General features: G+C 42.7%; 1 protein-coding gene across 1 annotated transcript in view; it reads left to right on the top strand.

Annotated features, from left to right (window-relative positions):
* magi3b (membrane associated guanylate kinase, WW and PDZ domain containing 3b) overlaps window positions 1-24,430 on the top strand; it is a 147,037-nt gene that overhangs the window by 94,029 nt on the left and 28,578 nt on the right. The window contains exons 2-5 of the mRNA XM_073468390.1: window positions 2,537-2,653; window positions 14,498-14,617; window positions 20,228-20,434; window positions 24,023-24,191. Coding sequence (XP_073324491.1) covers window positions 2,537-2,653; window positions 14,498-14,617; window positions 20,228-20,434; window positions 24,023-24,191 — 613 coding nt within the window. The remainder of the gene's footprint in view (window positions 1-2,536; window positions 2,654-14,497; window positions 14,618-20,227; window positions 20,435-24,022; window positions 24,192-24,430) is intronic.

The following is a 24,430-nucleotide window of genomic DNA, read 5'->3' as shown; positions in this document are numbered from 1 at the left end:
CAAACAGACCAGGCGGAAACATCTAACCTCCTTGGAGTTAATAATAAACAGGACATGGAGACGCAGTGTATTGGCCGGCAACAACAACCACTTATTTTTATTTTTCTCGCACCTGTCACAAACCCCGTTACGGATACTTGACTTTTTTGTGCTCTTTGGCGGGGCGGTTGGGCGACCTTTTAAATCACGATGTAGCAATGGTCGAGGGCTCAGTGATCGATGACATTGGAGATGGACGATATCACTGTCAATCAACCCAGCTCTAATCTACCGTAGGCTTAACTTTGGTGCTCTTGCTGTTGCTGTTTACTGACTTTTATTGTTGCTATATTGACAGCAAATATTATGTCTCAGTACAGTTTGAACATCACTGAAAAAGGTTTGTTTAGCTTTGGATAAACTCACAGTAACCAACAGATTGATTGTCTTATTTATTGTGGGTGAAGTTGCCATGTTGTGGTGTTAGGTGAAGGTTGTTTTTCTGATCTGAAGCTATCTTTGATGAATCTCCCTTTGGAAGCCACGTCACTCATTTAGAAAGCATATGGAGCACATGTAGTTTGCTGAAACGGCCTTGTTTCCCCATTAATCCCCCCGTGTGTGGGCTGAATGTGAACAAAAAGGATATTCTGGGATAGTTTTGAGATGAAGTTGCCAGATTGGGCCTTGGTTCCCCAGCCTCAGTCTGTTTATCTGCTAGACCAGCTGTGATGCAGCCCTCTTTGGAGAGGCAGACGGAGAACATGCAACCTTTATTCTGAAAAGCCAGGCCCGCCGGGATGACGGCTCCTAAAACAGAGTCAGATGGCAGCGAGGAGCGTGGACATGAGGGGCATTTTGATGTGAGTCAACAACAGCCTCCAAAACTTGAAGCGAGAGTAAGTTTAGAACGCAAAATAACACGATTGCTGCGGCGTCACAATAATGGCCCGTGTTGGTTTCTTTCGCGGGCTGAGCAGGAAAAGAGGATTTGAGGGTTGAGAAAGCTTGCTGAAATATTCCCCGAGCTCATCATTATTCTATCGTCCCTCTGAGTCAAGTACATCCCCCCTCTCTATTAGTACATACAGTACTTCTACAGTAGCAAGATCACATCTTTAGTCCTGCTGATTGGTATTCATAGCAATGCAGAAAGAGTCCTGCTGAGCAGAGTTTGATCTGTGTGTGCAACAGAGAGGGAAAGACAGACGTGGAGAGAATAAGGGAGAGAAATGGGGGTAAAGAGTGATTACTTCTCTGTAGTCAGACTGTTTCAAAGCCTGCTCCCCTCTCTGTCAAGAGATGTGGCTCACACTGAATCTGAGGGCACACAGACACCGAAGATCTCTTCCTGTTTTTCCAAACTCCTCATCATGTTCTTTCAGAGAAAAAACTTTTTTTTCCCTGCTTGTGTGTGACGACTCTGAAGTCTTCCTCCGCCGCAAACTTTGCATGAACTTCCTTTGTTTTTACAAAAGCTTCTGGGAGTTGAGAGCAAAGGCGAAATCTTTTTTCAGATTTTTCTTATGAAAATCTCTGGTGCCTCACTTTTTAGGCTGTGGCATTGTGCATCTTTGGTGAAAAGTTTTTTTTTGAGGCTTGTAGAAAACTGTAAAGACAGTCGAGGCATGAGCACAGCATCCATCATCTGTCACTTAGCAGTTCGGATTTCAGACTCGTTTCTTGGGAGGAACAAAGGCGGTGGTGACAATGAATACAGCCCGGTCCGGTTTGTTCTTGGTATTTATTAACAAGCTGTCTTCACTCAGAACTCCAAATACTCAGAAAAAGCAATCTAGTGCAGCTTTGAGCTCCCTTTGCACACCAGAGTTTCTAAGCCAAACAACCCTCTGTAACCTCTCTTGTACCCTAAATCCATTTACCTTTTAACGATTGAAGTGGATTTAACAGAAGAGATCAGAGTTTAAAAATCTGTTTAACCTTCGTCCTCCCCCTCAGCTACAATCTGACCCTCAGTGATCAAACTGGAATTAAAAAGTGAATCAATGAGGATTTAAGCTCTCAGCTAGAAATAACAGGTGCTCATACTGTACTTGCTGTGCATACATACAGTGTGCTACGTGTACGATGCTGTGGATAATATTGCAACTATGAGTGAAAATCTTGTAGACCAAAACATATATTCTGACCAGAAATCAGTTCAGAGTTTATCCAAAGGGCTTCGAGAGGGTTTCATTAATCTGACCTCATCCAATCAGTCACACCATCTGAAAAAAAAAAAAAAACACACACTCGCACTCAGAGCGAAGCATTTTTGATTAGAAAAGGTCTTAACACTGGATAACCGTGACCTACTAACAGTCACTGCTGACCTCGGCACAAGAGCTGCAATGATTAGTCAATTAATCAATCAATCCATTTTTTAGTCAGTTGCTGCTTTTCTGAAGAAACCGATAGAAATCGCTCTATCCGGGTCTGTGTTATTGATCGCTTCGTGAGCTGTCACTTGAATAGATTTTATTTTAGACGTAAGCCCTCAAAGAGTGCACCGCTATGCTTTTATTGACCCTTCGTGCCTCTGCCTCTATTGTTGCAGGTAAAGTATTGAACACGGACCTGCGCCACTACCTCAGCCTGCAGTTTCAGAAGGGCTCTCTGGACCACAAGCTCCAACAGATCATACGGGACAACCTCTACCTACGCACCATCCCCTGTAAGTACACCATATACAGCAGGACTGCTATGTAACTCCCATTCAATACACTCAAAAGCACCTGCGATCGCAAAGCAAGCCAGGAATGTACAGCATGACCTACTTTCAGAGCATATATGCTTTAATCCGAAGCACCTTATGGGAACAATGAGGATGTTCTTGTATGCATCACACAGCTGGAAATCCAACCCACCAGAAGCAGCGTTCTTCCCATTAAGCTACACATTTGCAAACACACACATACTGTACATGCTGCACTCACACCTCATCGTCATCCTCTCCCAGCTCTCTGTCACACACACACACACTTGTGTCACCATAGCAACCCGACCAAGGACATCTCTCTAACCCTCATGTAACTTATTTACTTCTGTACGGTATCATCACACTGATCAAAGTCATATTCTTTCCATAAATAACCTGGCGTTTTCCCTCCGCTGCTCTTTCCTCGCTGACATTCTGCACAGCGGAACCGACACCAACTATTATTCTTTGCTGAAAACAGTAATGGATTGGTAAATCAAAAGGTTGGTACTGTGGACTGCCAAGAGCCACTGCACATAACGGCAGCTGTTTACATTTTTAGAGGCACAGTAATTCACACCCAATGAAAACGTCCATTGATTGGAGGTTTTTTAATGACACATTAATATTGAGAAACAGCTTTTGATCTGATAGTCTGTAGAGCTGCTGCATAAAACAGCACCACTCTATCATTCTAAAGAGATGTTTCATGATGTCACCAGTATTTGTAGAGGATAAGTGGTGCACAATTTGCTTGTGCCTTGCGGACGTAAAACCTCGTATCTGTAAAATGTCACTTTCCAAGAGCTGAGGGAAAAAAAAGCACCTTTTTTTAGCCTGACGCCCCTGTATGTCGCTTTCTTTTTTTCTCAAAAGGTTTTATAGGCTTGAATATTGTAATCTTTTAAGTGGAAGCATGAAAATGACAGAAATTAGAGTGACAAGGTTGTTAGTACAATAAAGGTGCAAATTAATATCCTGATTAAGGTTTGTGTGGGTTGCAGAGATGCAGGTTGTTCGCTGTAATGTGGTACATGCCTCCAAATTTAGAAATGCAGATTGTTTTTTTTAAGTAAAACAGCATCTGTGAGCTGCTACTGTAATTCAAACTGTGATTATTTTTGTTCATATACTAAGATGATTTTCCACTTGAAAAGGCAATTTCATAAAAGCTTTTTAATTTATTATAGAATAGGGCTTGGAAATCTAACAATGTTATATCATTATCATTATCATGGTGTGATATGGCACAAGTGTTTTTTTCTCTAAAAGCTGCATTACAGTAAAGCGATGTCATTTTCTGAACTTACCAGACTGCTCTACTTGTTAATACAGTATTGGCCTTTACCCACTTCAGTCGTTATATTCACATTACTGATGATTACATATCAAAGATCACACTGTGTTAATATATTTTGAAAGTGCCAATAGTCAGCCTAGTCGGCAGGATAATGTAAATAGTAGTTAACGCTTCTGCAAACCACAGAAACGTCCAAGTTTGATGTGGCATAGGCTTCGTACCATACTGACATTTGTACAAAACGTACCTGTGACCGCAGTTTGACCCTGCGTTGCAGCATTTGTAACCTGGTCCCACTGGATATTTTTAAGGAGAGCTGGGGACCATTCCAACCATGTTTGTGGCAACCTAAACCGGATAGTATAAATGGAGAGTCTGGCCATCTCCAGCTGTGTTTGTGGTCACCAAAATAGGTATTTTAAGCCAAGCTATGATGTTTTCCCTAACCATAACCAAGTGGTTTTCGTGCCTAAATCTAACCGGAGCATGACCACAGCATTGTGAAAAGAGAGAAACAGAAAACTGAACCGAAGCAAATGTAAAGTTGCAGCATAAAGGAACCTACAGCTGGAAGTTATTTGTGGTTTTGAACGTACTTAGCTAAAAAATGACTCTGGTAATTGTGTTACAGTAGTCATCCCTACAATATTGCTGCAATATCATTATCAAGGAATTTGGTTTGTGATATTTGATTTTTGTTGCCTAATCCTATTTTTAATGAAGGGATTTTGAGGAGATTTCAGAAATATCAAGATCTAGACATCGTGTATCCTGATGTCGCACTGCAATATTATTTTAAGGCCATATCTCCCAGCCCTGTTATAGTGAGCTGAAAATGAAACTGAATTTAATCCATCTCCTCTCTGATACCGTCCGTCCGTCCTAAAGTGATGTTACTCGATGTGAAAAGAGATATTGCCCTGTGTTGGTAAAGCGCCAGATGACACGTGAAAGTGAAATTGCATCGACATGAGACGCGACTTCGCCGAGGTATCTGGAATCCTGATGCTGTGATGATGTTCACACGGATACTTTGCCCTAAATATTTACCACGTCCTGTTGAAGACTCACTCTGCTCCGAGGAGCGCCATAATTGAGTGTAGTCAAGGTTTTAGTCCCATGCAGAGCGACTGCTCCTGAGGCGACGACAGACTCTTAGGCACAGCACTGTCACAAACAAGCAGCATCTCTGCTCTCTACCCCCGGGGCTGCAAGTGGCTTGTTCACAGGGGACTTGAATGCACAAGTGTGACATTTTTTAGGGAAGTAAGCTGCTTACCTTTCATGTATATTTAATCAGTTTGTTTGTTCGATTGTTTCGGGGGGGTTTTCATCGTGGATGGGGAGGAATCTCTTCCTTACTCCCCCTCCAACACCTCTTTTTCTTTTCCTTCTTCTTCTCTTCTGTCTGTTTTTGTTGTCACTGTCAATCATTCATTCACTCTTTAATGCCTTCATTTCTTTTCAAACATCAGATGCACTGAGAGTATCTCAGGTCAGCTACAGCAGAGGATGATTATAGAGTTGAGTAGTGATTTCTCCTCCAAGGACACTACAGCCTGTCATTCAACACGCCCTTCCCTCCGCACACACACTGCTTCTGTAACTCACATACACCTGCACACGCACTTCAACCTTAACTACCATTGTGAACATGGCTTTTCTATTTTTCTCATGTACGATAGTGGCGGTCGTTGAGGTTTTACAGCCCGTAACCGCCATTCATCATGAGCAGCCAGTGGGCTCGCTGCATGAGTCTGACTCTCTAATCCCCGGCTTGAATTACTGTCTTAATGAGCAAGAGACCAGGACTCGCACAGTGACGGCACCTCCATCATTCACTCGCTCGCTTTCAGTCTCCCATCCTTCACCCTCTCTGTTTCACTTTCGCTCTTTCTCTGTTTCAATTACTCCTGGCTGCCTTTTTTTCTTTTTGAAAAAAACCTTGGTTTTCCTTTCTGTTTGCAGATTTCTTTATACAGCACATTTTTATTGTGCGTCAGGTATAAACACAGGAAAAAAAATAGAAAAGCAATAAGAATGGTTTAATTAATTTGAATGACTGTAGTAATGAAATAATCACAAATCTGCAGTTCGTATGCCTTTCAAGATTTATATATTTAAATTAAAACATTTAGGCTACAATGTAAAGTATTTCACATCTCAGTATCTCGTGCATTAAAATGGTCCATATAGATTTCACCTGATTCAGAGCAGTTGTTGGTCCCAGACTGATCCCAAATATAATCGCATTAATATACAGTATGGACATAATTCCTACAATAGAATGTAAAAAAAAGAAACAAAAATGATTCCAATAATCAGAAAAGTGCTGAATATTGTATCCAATAATATCCCAGAGTACATACATATACATGTAAATATAGGTATCATTTACTTTAACTTCTACTTTTGATACTTGACAACTTTTTTGTCCTAAACTTATCACTCTGATTGCACAGTGCTGTAGAAGATTGACACCATCCGCAAAGAGACTGGTTCCCTATAAACCTCACTTTCACTGTGCTGTTCAGTCTGTCAACAGGTTCGATTTTTCACTGAAAAACAAAGGTTGAAGTGTGGCACAAAGGAAGTGTGTCTGCCATTGCACTACCAAAAACAGGAAGAGGCGTTGTTTTTCCCTGGTTGCTATCCCCAAGTAACGGTGGAACAACTGGAGTAACTGTGGAAACTCTGCACTGCAAAAGAGGAGTAATCTGTTGATGGTGGAGGCAGAGAAGGTGAAGAGGGAGACTGAGAATGAACTGACGGGTGTTGTCAAAATATGTTCCTCCATTGATTGGTGTTCCCCTTAGTACCGGGACTCCAGACTGTTCAAAACCGGCCTTTTCATGGCACTGAGACAAGTTTTCTAGGACAAATTGGGACTCTAATGGTTGCTTTTGCTTTCGACAGCGGCCAGGCTGCTAGAGGTAGCCATGTTGCTAACACTGTGCACCAACAGTAATAGCACAGGCAAGAAGTTGTCTATTCCCGCTTTAGGGACATTTAATATCAGATACTTAAGACTGATACTCAGGTGCTGTATTTGTATAGGTGTCTTTCACCTGCAAAGGAATATTTTAACACCATAGCCTTACTTTAACTCGGTCAAGAATTTTGGGTACTTAAAACAACACTGCATATATATATATATATATATATATGTATATATATATATATATATATATATATATATATATATATATATATATATATATATATACATATACATATATATATATATATACATATATATATATATATATATATATATATATACATATATATATATATATACATATATATATATATATATATATATATATATATATATATATATATATATATATATACATACATACTCTATATTATTTAAAATGTTTACAACATGCAAAGTAGAAATCTAAATGTCAGCTCTCGCTGGGGGCATCAGGTCAGTGTGTGGGCATCTTGGCTCAAGAATTGCAAATCAGAATGTAACATGCTTTTCCAGCTCCATTTTGTATTTCTACTTACTTCTGCAGACAACTAGCTAAACTACCATTAACCACAGCGGACCACAGTGCATTACAGACACAAGACAAGGTGCTTGCTGACTAATGGGCTTGTCTGTTGCTTTCTCCCAACTCCCAAAGCTCACTCTATCTCCTGCCCTTACTGCAGTTATTGTGCCTGAGCAGCTTCACCCTGCAGACGTGCTGCACTTTCCTGACTCCTCATCTTTTTTGGCACTCAAACCTGACAAGTTATTTTCTCATAGTGGGAAATCAATACTTGATACAGAAGTTTACAAGGCTGTTTGAGGAAGTAGTAGTGGTGCGCCGCTGGAATTGTAAATTACTATACAAAATATGATTTCTCAAATGTGTTAAACGTCACAAATAAGCATGTCTGAGGGTGGATTCATTCCTCAAAGTGTGTGTAACAATCATGCAGACAGCAAGAGGATTAGCAGGGGCAGTTCGGGTCACTGTGCTAGTGGTCCACTTTACTGAACTACCAGCCACGCTGCTGGACTCTCACACAACTGCAGCTGCTCTGTGCTGTCTGACCAAACACCAAGGGGTCAATTCATCTGAGCCACTGCACTTTAGGGCTATAATGAAAGTATTAAATTCTACTTTTTGGCCAGTTGGGAAACCTAAAGCAGAAATGTTCAAATAAAAAAAGGAAGACGAAAGATGACCAGAGAGTTTGATATGTAATGGAGAGGTAGGAGAAAAAGTGAGCAGCAAAGAGACAAAGAGAGAAAAGTCTTTACTGTCTGTGTGTGTGGTAAATCCCTGAGTCCCCTTCGCTGGGTCTTGGGACGGGCTCCCTCTCATTTGGACTCTTACGAAAACATTGGAAGGGGTTCTCAAGAGCCCTGGAGAGGACAAAGGGAGGGAGGAGGATTTTTCTAAGAGCTCAGGGTCACACGCAGTCCTTCAGCTCCCCGCTGAGATCAGAGATGGGCAGAAAGAGTTTGATCTCACACAATCTCACTCTTGCACAAAAGCACACACACACTGCATTTGTGTAGATGCACACAAAGGCAGGAACAAATTTGTACATGTCACAGACACACACAGTTTGACTCTGTGACCTTTCCGCCTGCTTAGTTGCAACCATTTCAGCAGCAGATTCCTTCTTCTCCTTCTCATCCTTCTCCTCCTCGTTTGATTTTTATTAATTTTAGGATAAAACCAAGTTGCTTTTTTATTTCTACTAAAATGGTATTAGCTTCATTCTGTTTTACAACATGACAACACCAGAGTAAGCTGCATGACAGAGCTTGCCTCAGCTGTGTCTTAAAAGTGAACGCTCCACAAACAGAACCTGAAAAAGGACTTTGGCTTTGTAATGATCCTCTTTCTCTTTCTTGTTCCCTCTCTCTCTTTCTCGCCATTTCAACAGCACAGCCCTGAGCCATCTTCTTTTTTGAAGTACCAACATAAAACTATGCACGAAATCACCATGTTAAATTTATGGCCTGCCATTTCTGACTGACTACCTCTGATGTTCCCGTCGTGACATCCTCTCAGTCCAGGCGGTTCGAAAAATATGTCCCTGCAGTGCTCAGGCGTGAGACCTTGCAGGACTAAAGTGAAAATTTGTTTCAGTCCAGGTTAGACGGACACACGCAGACACATGGATTTAACTACAGTACTGTGCATGGGTACAAAATTAAAGGAATGGTTTAACATTTTGGAAAATCATCCAATACCCCTGTTGTATCCATCTGGTTAAAGCTACAGCCAGCACTTGACGCAGTGGCAAGACTGGAAACAGGGTTGTATGTAACAGATTCCAACAAAACAGCACCTCAAGCTTACTAATCAGAGCTAAATATCTAATTTGCTAATCTACTAAAACAAAACTGTTACATTAGCTGTGTTAACATGGAGCCTACCATTCCAATTTTAATTGATTTAAAAGCCCAAACAGAATAAAAATGCTCCATATAAACACCTCATTTAGAATAAATAATCAATCAGGAGCAGAGGGGTAGTTCAAACCTTTTCATAAACAGATTAAAATAAAAATTGGCCCATGTAAACAACATAACCTGATTACTTTCTGGCCATGTCTTGACGTAAATACGTAGTGACATAAGGTAAATTGGCCTACTTGTAGATTTTAATGCTGCTCAGAGTTTGTTTTTAACACAAACTCTTAGGGAACGGAACATAAATGATGATAGATGTCCCTCTTCAGGACAGAGATCAAATATCCAACAAGGAAGAGGAAGGCATGAAGTAACATCATTTTTTGCGCATGTCGCACAGCTGTTCTGGTTAAATTCGTTGTTGCATGTAAACACCAGACCCTGTTAATCCCGTCCCATGTAAACAGTTCATCCGAAATCTTCAATTGGAATCATATCAATCGAAATTCAGAAATATTGTAATCCATGTAAACACAGCTGATGACTGTTTCTCTGCAGAGCACATACAGTAAGCCTGGCTTCCACCAAGCTTCAGTCACATTTCAGTTTATTACACATCAGAATGGTCATTTTTGCATTTCCATTGTCAAATGTTGTGGATGGTACAATAGAAGCACTCCATTCCACCCGTCTCTCGCACACTGATGTGATACATGGTTGAGTTAATACTGCAGACCACTGATTGGTCAATCGGAGCAACCAGAGTCGTCTCGTTGTCTGCGCCCTGTTGTAGGATTTCCCAACACTCTCCTGTTTGTAAGCTGCCTTTGGTCTTCCTGTCTGCGGCCTTTTCTCAAACAAAGCTCGTCTCCTCGCTGTAACAAACAACCACGGACCCTGTGAGTATACGGTGGAGCGAGTGAGGAATAAAGTGACGGTGAATCTGAACCCAGCAGAGGAAAAGGTTAGCAGTAGGTTGTCAGTCTGGCAGTAAATGAACAGTATAGGTCACAGTGTGTCAGTTAATAAATGCAGCAGCTTCTCCAGACCAAGAAAAGCCTCATCTGTTGTTTCCCAACGGCTCGAAAAGTGAAACCTCGTCAGTAACCTCACCTACATTTAAAGGGTAACTCCACCAATGTTACACATTGAGGTGTGTTTACAGGTCTTGCAGAGTACTACTGGATTGCATTGTGGGTAAATCAGTCCATTGGTCTAGCATTGCTCTCAAAAGATATCACCTTTTATATTCCACACATCCTTCTTCCTTTTCAAAACCTGGCGCCTACATTACTCACAATGCAACTTAGCCCCTGTTTGACATCACTAGAAGCAAGTTATCAGATAACGTGCAGCTTCCTCTGGAGCTCTAAAAGGCTTTATATGACCTTTTTCACATATTAAAAGGTCTAGGTACATTTATCAGCATTACATATAGGTCCCAAGGGTGCTATTGTACAAGTACTTTGGTGCAAATGCAAATAAAGTGACCCACTGGAGTGTTGTCATACTTGTAATAGTGCCAGGCAACCAGCGGAAACTCTGAATTGTACATACAGCAGAAGTTGTTAATTAGTGAGATTTAAAGGTGCTGGTACACGGTTTTTACCTGTTTCCAGTCGTTATGCTACGCAGAGCTGCTGCTAGCTGTCGCTTCATATTTACTGTTCAGACATGAGGGTGGTATCCTTTGATACATCTCTTGGCAAGAAACAAATTAACTGTATTTCCCGAAATATTTCTAATTCTGCAACATACTCTTCTCTTTTAGCTCAGCACAATCCAAATGCATTCCCCGATGTATTAGCCAACAGTGTGTATGAATTTGTATTCTGACACAAAATCGTTGTTCTCTTTGATAAAGTCTCACTCCTCCCTTGTCTGGTTCAATTAACTCCAGTGTGTCGACTGCACCTTTTTTTTTTTTAACACACACTGAGGGTTTTGTTTGAGAGACCAGCCTTCAACGGTGTATTTGAAGTGTCAACGCCTTTATCGAAAAAGGAAAAGTACAACATGATGTTACGAAGTTCTGCTCGAAAAGATTTGCTGCTTCCATTCAGATGTACCCTCAAAGCTCAGCGAGCCCTCATTATATTGTCGGGGTCTGATCCACAATAGGGGGGCTTATGGTATATATCAGTGTGACATCCAGGATGGTGGCTTGGGGAGATACTTGGCAGGTACATGACTGTGGCTCAAGTAATTGGGCTACAGGGGACATTTCTGAGTGACCAAAGCCAGCGGCGGCGGGCAGACATGTTGGTAATGAGAAGCAGCAGAGTCTCGATTTCTCACACACGATGCAATGTCAGCCGCTTTTGGTAACATAAACTGTGGTATCAAGGCACACTGTGGGAGGAAGCCTTTCTGATTGTTTTTTTTTCCCTTCTCAAACTGTGCTTTCACTCCTCTGCCCGGCTGCAGAGAAACCGTCACAGTCCAATTAAGGGAGAAAATATAAGCATGGAAAAACAAAAGGGAATGGCACCATAAAGCTACTTAAAAGGTCATTGGGCCACCGCAATCTGCACGCCGGCTTCACTGCTAATTAGTGCAGCTTCTACAAGTGTCAAGAAAACAACCGAGAAGGTGCAACAACATATTTCAATGAGATCCTATAATAGTTGTAGTAAAATGCAGTAATAAGGGCTGTTTCAATGCAACATACATACACGTGTATACTGTTACAGATCAGTAAATGCCTAATTTATAGGGTTTAGGTGGATCTATTGGCAGAAATGGACTATAATATTCATAGTTGTGTTTTCATTAGTGTATAATCAACTAAAAAATAAGAAGTGTTTTGTTTTTGTCGCCTTAGAATGAGCCTTTTGCATCTACAGAGGGAGCAGGTCCTCTTCCACCATGTTGCACCACTAGGTTTCTATACAGTAGCCCAGAACAGACAAACCAAACACTGGCTCTGGAACGAATCTTTCATGTTTCTTGCATTTTTAGTGGCCACGTAAGGGAGGTTAAGCAGACCTGCTAACATAAGAGTGGAGGCATCCGTGGGATGCCCGTGTCCGATCTGTGGAGTCCCTACCTCGCAACCTAAAGAACTGCTGCTACCAGACACAACAGGACACTCCAAGAGGCCTGTTTCCAGGCCTTGTTGGGTCAGAGCCATGTCCAACTCACAATTGGGCATTCTTGAATTTGACTTGTTCCAGGACGTCCCTTAGATGCTCAGTCAGATTGGGAATTGGGGGAATTTAGAAGCCAAGTCTACACCCTGAGCTCTTTGTCATGTTTCGTGGGCCATTACTGAGCAGTTTCTGCAGTGTGGCAGGATGCATTGTCCTGCTCGGGGGCCGCTGCCATCAGGGAGTGCGGTTGCACTGAGGGGGTGTCCTTGGTCTGCAGCTGTGTTTGGATGGTTGGCCCGTGTCAATCCACATGATGACCCAAGGTTTTCCCAGCAGAACATGACATTGTAAGAAGACGATCAGTGTAATTCACTTCATCTGTCGGTCCTCTCAGTGTTGTGGCTTATCGGATAATTAATGCCAAACACCGCTGCTGTTTGTTGTCTGCAGCTAAATCGAGGGTCATATTGCTTTAATGTATGAAAGACTATTCAGTCATTGAACTCTGATCCTGATACACATTCTGCTTCTGACTCATCTCACAGCGAGACGTTCCTGGCTTCAGTTGATAATCTTTTCTGTGTGGCACTTGTATCTGCTCTCGCTGCTGCTGCAGGGCTCCTCAGCGTGCTCTCATATCCTCCGACATAGAAGTCAGGTTGATTTGAAATTTTAAATTGCCTGTTTCTATGAATGTAAATGACTATTTATTTTAGCCTCTGCAATTGACTGGTGGCCTGCCCGGGTGTTTATCAACCTCCCTCCCACCCTCACCCCACTGTCCTCCCTCCTCTCCCCACGACCCTGAAAAGGACTCCTATCTGGAGAACGAATCTCCTCCATAAGCATGGGTGACAGTAAATTTCGGTGACAGAGATTGCGATGGAATGTAGCGCTGATGATTGGTTCATGCTGTGCGCTTTGTTCAGCCTGCCATGCAATAAATAACTGTCCTGCCTCCCGTTCAGCCGAGGTTACTTCTATGGAGTTTACACGTTTGGTGACATGCCACCTAATTAGCCTCGAGTGCAATAGTGGCACAGTCCTATTTATTTATTCATGACTGTGGTTTACATAATCCTGATGGTAATGTAATCATTTGGTGTCCATTTATGTCTTGTGGATATTCATCTTGGAAAAGAAAGAAACTGCCATCAGTATTGAAATAGACTGTGGCTTCACCGCAGGAGCGAAAGCTGCACTCGGATTGGCCTCCTGTCATTTTCGTTGACGCTGTCCTCTGTGGGACTGAGTGAGCCTAACCCACACCGGGAGGTTACACAACCCATCATATTTCATAACCGTGATTTACTCAGCTGTTTCTTCATTTCAGCTGTAGCCAGGAGGCTACATACGTCAAGAACCTCCCAATAATAACTTGTTAGCAGACGCTGCAGTTACTCATGGAGGATTAAATGAATTACGCCCCTCAGTGCTCCACAGTCCTTCATCAATTATCAATCTTTCACTGGATGGCACCAAGGTCTTTTTGCGGTTTTCGTTCCAAAATGAGATCTCGACCCTTTCGAAAAATGTGCTGCAGTCTTGTACAGAGTTGGCTCACAAAAAACTCTGTTGCAAACCAGATCTTATATCTTATGAATCATGAATAAGGAAAGTCAGTTAAAGGTTGTTCTCAGAAATGTAAGTATAGTGTGAAATACATCTTTTTATTCATGAGCTGATCAGCCATACTCATTATGTATACATATCTTGTCGCTACGCTGGAAGAGAGAAAGAATGTGTATGATAAAAAACTAGAGCCGAGCGGTATTTCGCTTTTAACGTGTGAAAACCTTGAAAGTGTTTGAAATGCACATTCAGAACCTGTGAGCTTAGAAAACTCTCAAAGTCCATTGGAAAGCATTACATAAAATAATGTCATTAACTGAAGAACAGCCTGTTTCTTAGATTCTCAAACATTATTATCTCTGTCCAACAGCAACATTTTCTACACTCTTGTTATATCTACACTTGTCTACACTTGTGTCTCTTATCTTACATGTTTTGCTTATGCATTTTTCTTTTCTCTGTGTTTTTTTTTTAATTTTCCCTAGGCACCACACGGCTTCCTCGAGACGGGGAGGTGCCAGGAGTGGACTACAACTTCATCAGTGTTGGAGACTTCAGGATCCTGGAGGAGAGTGGACTTCTACTGGAAAGCGGGACCTATGATGGTAGGTATCACCACAGTGTTAAAAATATGAGAAATCCCTGTGTGAGTGTGTGTGAGTGTGTGCCTGCATGCATTTATGTCCACGATTCGCACTGACAGCTCTGTATAATGGAGAGAGTATGAGCTCGATATCCACAGTCATTATGACTTACAGCCTGCCTTAGTGAAATGTGACAAGCGGGACGAAATGTATTGATCAGTGAAACATGATTAAGGACTTGTTGGAAGTGACAGTCAGATTAGCAGCGATACTCGCAGCCCTCCAGATGAACTGTTCACTTTCTCCACACTGTGTGTAGAACGCCCCGGCGAGTGATGAAGTAAGCAGACTTTATATTTAAATAGAAGTGTAAATACTGTGGAAACCAGGGCGTGGGTGTACTAATCTCAAACAGATACAGTATCTGCATATATACTCAGAGTCTGTGGTAAAGGGACAAGGTTTTGGTCTGGTTTCTGTCACGATTGGCCACCTGTTGTATTCATACTCAAAACAAATAGTGTTTCACCAGAGTAACCGCTCACTGCTGTTAACTGTAGCTGCTGTTAGCTAGTTAGCTCAGTTAGCCATGCAGCCAGCAGTCTGAACTGGGAGCACGGAGCACCGGCGGAGTGTTGGTGACACACTTCCCCCTATTTGTTTTAAGTATGAATTCAACAGGTGGCCAATTGTTACATATTGTACCTTTAATTTATTAGTTTATATTAGCCAAAACATTGTCTCGAACTCCATTCTCATGTGTCAAGTTGCTAATTAGAGCGTAAACAATGACCGGTGCATGGAAGAGGAAGTCTTGCCCAGATATACGTCATTGGCCAGAAACATTGGCTGGTACCCCCCGAGGCTCAATCTTCATCAGACATTGGCCAATGGAGACTGAGGGTCTAACCTGAACCATACCACAGTTGTGCCATGCAGGTGCATATTTCTTATTTTATTGCAGGTAAGAGGCTAAATGGTGAATTACAAGGCCATAGCTGTCATATGTATGGTATTGTAGGTGTAAAAGTTCGACCAACTACATCTTGAAACATGCAAAAGTATGAAAGGAATGGGTTCTACTTGTTGCCTTCATATTAAGTCTCTTAAATTAAATATAAATCCAATAAATTATTAGAATGAGCATATTTTTCCTCTCAAATCTTTCTTTTTGCTGCATCATTAGCAACAGTCCACTTACACACAGACGTCTCTGGCTCTGCCGTCCTAAATTCGTCCACCACGTCTGTTCCCGTTCTTGCCGATATACAAAACATATTCGCACATTAGAGCTCGAGCATGCAAGCAGCTGTAGCACCTGATGGTGACCTTATGTAAACCAGTCAACCTGCTGATCCCGCCGGCTGGCTGCACAGTCACACATCAGGAGGTCCCACTTGTGTTCTTACTCTCAAGTCATGCTTTATTCATAGGATAAACCAGCCTCCTGCTTTTTTTCTCCCTCCCTCTCTCAGATACAGCCAGTAAGCTTCTGCTCATCACAAGCATCCAGAACTTGAACTTAAAGTACATAACCTCCTTTCATCTCTCTTGACTCATAACTGCTTTTTTAAACGTTCACTTGACAGCACCTGGCTGCAGTAAACATGTCAGTGGCGACTGATATTTTACAACGAGTAGACAAGAACGGTCCCGTTCCTTCTACTAAGAAGTTTACACAACGAAGGATATTTCAGCTTTGGCGAACAGCTGAAGTATTTACCATTTCTAACACCTTATGCTACAATGGAGCATAAGCACTTGCCCTGCATTGAGAGGGTCTTGGAAAGTCAGACGGTCGCAGTGTATTTGTGTCATGAGAGGATTGGAACGGAGGATTTCTCTCACATTGCGCAATGATTATGGCAATAACATGATAATCTGCCCGCTCTCTTTAAGCTCATTCTTTCTTCCTGCAAATCCAGGCTGCTGTGAAATGGGAGAGGATTTTTCTAAATGCTTTAGGGGCGACCTCTGGTAGCGTGAATGGACCTCTGCTGCACCATTCTCTCATTCACATTCAGCTGTGTCTTGTGCTTCCCTTTAAGATGGAGAATTAAAAGATAAAGTCAAAATCCTCATCCAGAGAGGAAGTGCCTTATGGCTGAGGGAGCAGCTTTTTTCCGGTTGCTTCTGCATCTGTGTATTTGTTTGTGTTTGTGCGTTTACGGACGGTGAAGTGAAGATTTTAACTTGTGATGGGTCTGTTGGAGCAGGTTCTTCCAACAGTCTCTGATCCCTGTGATAAGGTGTCAGTCCTTGTCTCCACCCTTCATTTTTGTTACACAGTTTGTTACACTGCATGAGCACAAACTTGCACATCCGCGCACGCAGAACAAATCCCGTCCCTCCTTGTGATGGGATAGATCTCGAGGATCAGGTTTCAGGAGCTGCCAAGTCGCCCACGCGCTGTCCTTCATCTTTGAGCCGAAGCCAAGCGGGATTTACACCTTTTATAGAGAGGTTGACCGTGGGTAGAGAGGGAGAAATGGAGAGCAAACTCAGGAAGAGCATTCAACAGAAAGTGAGAGAGAGAGTAGATACGGTGGCGTGCTGAGCTTTTCAGCTCCCGACGGAAACCCCCTTTGCAGCGGAAGCAGGGCTGCCTTGGCTGCGCACAGATGTGTGGATTAGCCTCTCAAAAAGTTTGAAGTTTCAGTATGCTATATGCCCGGAGAGAGAGAGAACCCCCCCCCCACCCCCACCCCCCTTCTTCTTCTCTTCCTCTAAAACCCAGTCAGCACAAATGCTGCATGGCGACTGTGGCAGAGGGTGCTGATCTCTCAGCAGCACCGTCACGTCAAAGAGGAGCTGGAAGTAATTGGATTGAAGAGTGGGATTTACTCCATTTGGTTGTGCTTGAAGTGCAGCCTATTTTTTTTTTCTTTGAAAAGAGGAAAATAAACAAGGTCAGGCATCCTCTTGCGTGGGTCACGTGGGTCGAATTCCTTCAGTGAAGAGCTCATGAATTGCCTTCAGTTTATAAGTGCACAAGTAAGTGAGTTGTGCTCAAGGTACTGAGCTAATGGGATTCTTACCTAATCATAATGGTCTTACTAATAGTCCCAAATGACTTGCCTGAATGCTCGTTATGTTAATGGTTCATGTATAACGGTTTTTCTCTACCTAGAAAATATGTAGTGGGAGTAATTTAATGTGTTGTACTTATATTTTCAACTTAAACAACCTCTCCACGACTCTTTGATCCATCATCGTGCCGACCGTGACCGTGCGAATCCCTGACCTCCTCTCAATCTGAGGTCAGGACACAACACACATGCATGCTAGACAGGGTAAGAATGTTTCTGAGGGCTTTCTATGATTGGTACAGTACATGCTGGCTGCTACCGTGTAGGTCCGGAGGGTCCCAGGTTGCCTGCCAAGCAGACAATCAGCCATCTGCGCCAAAACGCTGAGAGCGAGCCTTTCTGGGCTTTTGGTCCCTCCTCAGTCTCGGCGCCTCTGAGGTTCAGATTGGGTCACTCTCTGAGAACAGAGCAGAGCTGCTGGACAAGAAGTGAATAGACCAGTGCAGTGAAGTGCACGACTGGAGGGACAGCTGCCAGGAAAATTTAATTCTGCACAAAGAGAGTTTTTACTTTTGACAAATGACATCTCTAATCTGCTACCAGGGATAGAAAAAAATCTGTCATCCACTTTTAAATCTGTTGTTTTGGGATCCCCATTGTGATAACGAGTCAGATTCAAACGAGGAAGGACAACAGATTAAAATGGATATGAGCGCAGGATTCATGAATTAGCAGCAGCGTGTGGCGTGGTGGGAGGACGGCTGCGTGCGGCTGTCTGCTCACGATCTTGGGTAGATGAAAGTGTGCTCATGACCTTGTGCAGCTTATGCACATCGCCCTTGACAACAGGAGTCTTTTCATTACCGGTGGCTGATTCCGCCGCCATGAAATTGCTTGCACGCACTTTGAAAGAGGCGGCTCGCTCTTCCCGGCTCATCAACCCTGTGACACGAGGATCACAAGTAACGTCGGACAGGCTCCCCTGCTCATCAGCTTATGAGGCTTCCCTCTATTTATAATAGCAAATGGTGCCACAAATCTTCACTGACACGCCGCTTTCACACACCTCCCTATCTGCGACGCACATTTATCAGGGGCCAGGAGACATGTTTGTAAGTAATTAATCACAGAGGTAGCGTCTGGCTGATGAATGTCAGCGTGTGGCAGGAGACAGGCGGGGATTAGCCAACAGACCCAATCTCTCCTTGCTATCGTTGTGCCACCCCTGTTAATGAAGCCATCTTTGACAAATGCGGATGAGTGTCGCTTAGTAAACACAGAGTGGAGCGACAAGGTGGAGGGTGGGGAGGGCCGACTTTCATCCAGCCTCCTTCTCCTCCTCGGCGTCCTCGGCTGCTTTGAGGATGACGAGCGTAGCTGCATTAACCCAGTTTGCTGTGTATTGTAGCCAGCACGCCAGGGGGGGATGAGGCCGTGCTCGAGATGGACGTATCAAAAAAGCTGTCGTGGTGTTACTGTAAAGCTGCTGGAATGACTGTTGTGTGTTCCTCAGAGCCCTCTGTTCTTCCTGGCATGGCACGCCGTTGTCAGCTCTCCCCTCTTTGTACCAAGCTATAAAAAGATCTGGAGCTGATAAATGCTGCTCTTACAGTGCTGCATTTGTGATGTCTGCATGTTCACGCTTAAGTACATCAAAGGTTCATAATAGCACGGTCCCATATGCAGCTGGGTCCAAATGAAAATAAGATCAAGTTTGTGGAGGCTAATTAATTTGCTGAAAATCCCTATTTCCCAGCGGCATCTCTCCCCTTTCTTTAATTAATCTAATTATAAATCATGATTTAGCTGAGTGGGCTCAATCTGATGATCGCTTATTGTAGGAGCCGGGTAAATATTTGACCTGACAAATGGATTGCCAAAAAATTGATTTGATATTGTTGCGTAAACACATCCGACTGAGCAGCATTTAGCAAACAAATAATCATAATAAATGGTCCGGGTAGAAATTAGTACACACATTATTTATAATCCTTAAAAAGGTTGAATAATTATTCCCCCAAATTGAGTTCCACATACTGCTCAGCAGCCATACATAGATGGATCGCCCCATGAGCCAAATGAGCATATAATTTAACAAAGTTTTGCACTCTATCCCCTCTCTTTACGGAGGGCTGTTATCCTACTGAATATTTATAATCCGTAACACAAGGTTTTTCTTCATTAGGAAGAAAGGCAAGCTGAGAGATAGATAATTGCTGTATTCAATGATCAGTGTAATTAGTTGCTGGCAAATTCCAAGTGAAGTGATTTTAATGTTACATGAGTCATGACAGCCCTGTGGTGCAGTTATCGAGGGGAAACAGCGCAGGGGGTTAAGAGACGTGAAGATCATGCAGAGGAAGCAGACCTCTGAAACTTGTAAATACTCAACCTTGAGTGCTGGCGTGTGACATTTAGAGATTTCATTTTTGATTTAAATCCGGTGAATTAGAGTGATGTTCGACACGGTGGATGATCTCCGAGTGTGTCTCCTTCCCTCACTTAACATGCAGCGTTCAAATCCCACTACTGTACTTTTACTACTTCCTGGTTGCATCAGTCTTATTCTTCTCTTCCTCGCTCTGCTTCTTTACTCTTTAAGGTAACTACTATGGGACCCCGAAGCCTCCAGCGGAGCCCAACCTCGTGCAGCCTGACCTGGTGGATCAGGTGCTGTTTGATGAAGACTACGGCGGCGAGGTCCCCAGGAAACGCACCACCTCAGTCAGTAAGATGGACAGGAAGGATAGCGCGGTCCCCGAGGAGGAAGATGATGACGAGAGGCCACCGCTGGTCAATGGATTGCCCGGTCAGTAAATGTCACACACAGAATGTCATGTTAAATAACACAGATTCTGATGTTACCATCTGGTTCTCTTTTAAGACATAAAGACTTTGGCTTGTTGCAGATGGTGTACAGTTTTATGGGCCCAGTGGGTGTTCGAAGACAGTACAGCACCGTGAACACCTCAATCTGCCACATAAAACGGCATTAAAAGATTGTTTGACTACATCCTCCTGAGCTGCTCTCATCCCATCCGCTTCTCATTCATTTGTCAGTCAAGGTTGTTGTATTTAACACAACCAGATCAAATGGTGGAGGAGATTTGTTCCGCAACAAATTTTTACCAGTGTTCAATCTCTTTAAAACCCTATTTTAATATACTGTTTCGTGGGACTGAAAATATATGACCTGCAAAAACTGTTGGCCCGTGTTATAAAATTACTGAAACTGACTGTACCACTGATATCAAGGAATGCAAAAAGTTTTGTTTTTTATTAGTCCAGGTTTTTGAATATCTATCTGTGTTTGTGAGATTTATGCCACAACCTCAATCCAAGGGAGTTGTGTGGTATTTTGTTTGTAGTGCCATCAGTTGAAGGGATCCAAAATTTTGGACCTGATCTCAGAGAAAGCCACGGAAAACCCGCCTGATACTGCATGAATTAATTTCCGAACAAAGAAACTAACCCTTTTCAATCCCTGGCAACTTAGATCCAATCCAGAAACCGTTGGCCCAAAAAGAGAGAAAAACAACAGCTTCAACCGTTTTCTCATGTTTGTCTTTTGGATATTGGCTTCACTCATATTTTAGATAAGTTGACACACGTACATGTGGCAGTGGAGCATCTCTGACCCAAGTAGATTGAATATGATAGGACCAGGCCTGATTTGGGTTGCAGATCAGGTCTCAGTAACTGTTACCAAGCAGTCCCATAAAGACCTTTAGGTCACAGCATTAAAAAAATCAACAGCAACATCTACAGAAACTAATGATTCTGGATTAGAGGCGTAAATCGATCGACAGAAAATTAATTGGCGACAATTTGAAAAATTACTCAATTGCTTTTCATTTCCAAGCAGAAGTGCCAACCATTTGTTGGTTCCAACTTCTTCTTAGGATTTGATGCTTGCTCTTGCATTAAATAGTGAGCGAATAATTAACAGATAAGACTATAATGAAAGTAATCTCTATGGACATATTAAGGGATTTTGGTATCTGTTTGCAGTCCGAGTAGTATTGACCAATCACGTTTGAGCAGGATTTGGTTGCAGGCAGGTGAACAGTCTGTGTTGAGAGCGAAGGAGGTGGAAAACATCTTAAAACTCACAATGTTTTAGCATTTATTTAGCTTTTTTTAAGGGGCTCTGTGTAACAATTTGTTGAAATTTATTTATTTATTGGCCATATGTGAGCCGATTGTAACGTGACGTGAAAAATGAGACCTTCCCCGTCTCTCTCAGTTGCCTATACAAGCCTGAGGACGATTTGTTGAAGTTATTTTGCTGCTGGACTGTGGATTTCTTCGCGAAGGACACAGAGCCACTTTAAAATGCAGATACCTATTAATAAAGATTAGCCGAAATGTTGGCAAAACACCTAAAAACACTGTATTAATGTTGCTATCAAAGTTGCTAATTGGACTGTGTTCATTGACCAGCATACAGAAAAGGAAAAAACTCTTGGCCTGGATATCCATTAACCGTTATCTAGAATCAGCTGGCTACCAGAAGCCCTGAAACATTTGCAGTTGCCCCCAGAGGCTTAATCGTCATCACACATAATTGTAATGAATGTACTCATTAGCCGTATCTCTTCTGAGGATAATCTATTGACCTCGCTGTCAACAGTTATATCTCAAAACCCGAGCAAAAAAAACGAAACATATCTGCATGCCTCGATACCACAAAAGTGTGTGAACAAACCATTTAATACCATCTGCTGCTGAGCCACATTTATTGCCTAACAAGGCTGACATGCCGTCTCCAAAGTGACAGTTTACACACAAATATTCAAATGAGCTGGCTGCACTGCTGACAAATTCCCCGCTAGCAATACTGTTACCTGATAATAAACTGTGCCACAGGTCACCTTGAGAAAGCCTCATCCAGAAAGCAGGAGACTGTGTACGTGATCAATCAAGACAACTCCTCGGCTCTCTGAGGAGAAAATCTGTCCTTAATGCTCACAAGGAGAGCAGCCCTGCAACAGAAATAGGTCACATCCTGAGCACCATACCTGGGTTTTTATAGTAGGAGAATCGGGGTTAACACAGAGGCATGTCCAGGCTGAAAATGGTAATTTTTTTTTTTTTTCATTTTTACTGAATGAAACATTGTTTTGACAGTCACGGCTCAAACACTGCTTGCTCAGCTGTACAAAGGATTCACAGAAATCCAAAGTCTGTTTACCCAACCGCTCTGTCATATTGAAATCAAACACAAAATGATGCCCAGACATCCAGGAGCTCTTTTTATGGAGAGGAACCAGTCACAAATGACTGCTCTGCTCATAGCCCACAGCTGTGGCGGAGAAGTCTCAGTCCGGCCATAGATGGGCAGAGTTATGGTCGAATGGAAAAAAAAAAAAAGGTTAATGGAAAATGTGAGCTCTAAGTCTCTGAACTCTTGACTGCAGCTTTCCTTCCATCTTTGCTTAGGCTGTCTTATCACACACCGCCCTTCCCTTCCTGCTCCTTCGCAGTCCGTCTATAACCCATCTGACTCATATCGTCAAGTGGGCCTTCACCCTTCTGTTAACCCGAGGACCTCAGCTTTCCCTCCAGGCTCTGCCCTCAGGCTGCTTCAGCACCTTCAAACACATGTGCCTCTTCTCTGTGTGTTTGCCTTTTAAAAATGAAGCGCAAGTGTGTTTTTGATCAGCGAGACGAAAGAAGAAAGTGTGTTTTAAGATGATGCAAATAACTAACATGTTGGTGCTGCTGAGGGGCTGTGTTGTTGTCGATTCAATCTAAAATTCAGATTGCATGATATTTAGGTGATGCAGCCCCCAGAAATGCTTCTTTGTAGTGTGTCTAACATCTTCTAGCGTCATCCTTTGTTGTGAGGAGGTTAGCTCTGTATAAAAAGAATAGGATGAATAGCACTTCTGTTTCATCCTTTTATAACCATCTTCTGAGGGAAGGCATGAAGTGCTAAGTGAATTAGGAGGGTCTTTGTTGTACGTTTCATGTTCATTGTAGAGCAGTTTCTCATTAAAGGGGAGTGTCTGCAAACGTAATATAATATATGTAGTAAAGTATTATCATTCAGAAGCCGCCTTGGGGCTCGAATAGCCCTTTCTAAAGTGAATCCCTGCCTCCATCATTGCAACCCACAGGGAATGTACACATACACGTTGGCATAAGCATTAACACTGTGTGCACATGCAAATGAAAAACAGCCCTTTGGCGAACACAAGCACATTCGCTCGCATGCAAATCTTGTGAGTGACATCAGCTCTCCCTCCAGTCCCCTGCAGCAGGCGAGAACAGGAAAGGCAGAGGTGATCCTGCAGCCTAACCTTCAACTTTGTCTGCTCTGTTTACTCCCTGTTTTTTCCCCCCTTTGACCTCTCATCCCTCTGTCTTTCTATCTCCATCCCTCTCTTTGCAGAGCTCAAAGAGGGGGCAGACTGGAGGAAAGCGGTGCCCAGCTACACCCAGTCCAGCAGCACCATGGACTTCCGCACGTGGAGCTCTCTCCCTCGCGATGACAGCCTGGAGCCTCTGCCCCTTAACTGGGAGATGGCTTACACTGAGACCGGCATGGTCTACTTCATAGAGTAAGTAAAGGACACAACCCCACAAGTCATGTGACCATTTAGTGTGGAAAGAATTAGTCAGACAGCTAATTAATGGGCTTCAACTGACATTTTTTTCTGAGCAATTGACTCATTTTATGTGATTTATCAAATAGAAATGCAAACGTTTGCATGTTACATCGTCTTAAAATCTGAGGATTTGCAGGTTTTCCCTGTCTTATATTATTATTAATTTTGGGGTTTTTAACTGTTCAGAACAA

The sequence above is a fragment of the Pagrus major genome, chromosome 6, assembly GCF_040436345.1.
Source record: "Pagrus major chromosome 6, Pma_NU_1.0".
Lineage (NCBI taxonomy): Eukaryota > Metazoa > Chordata > Actinopteri > Spariformes > Sparidae > Pagrus > Pagrus major.
Note: the sequence above shows the minus strand (reverse complement) of the source record. Positions and strands in the feature narration are given on the sequence as shown.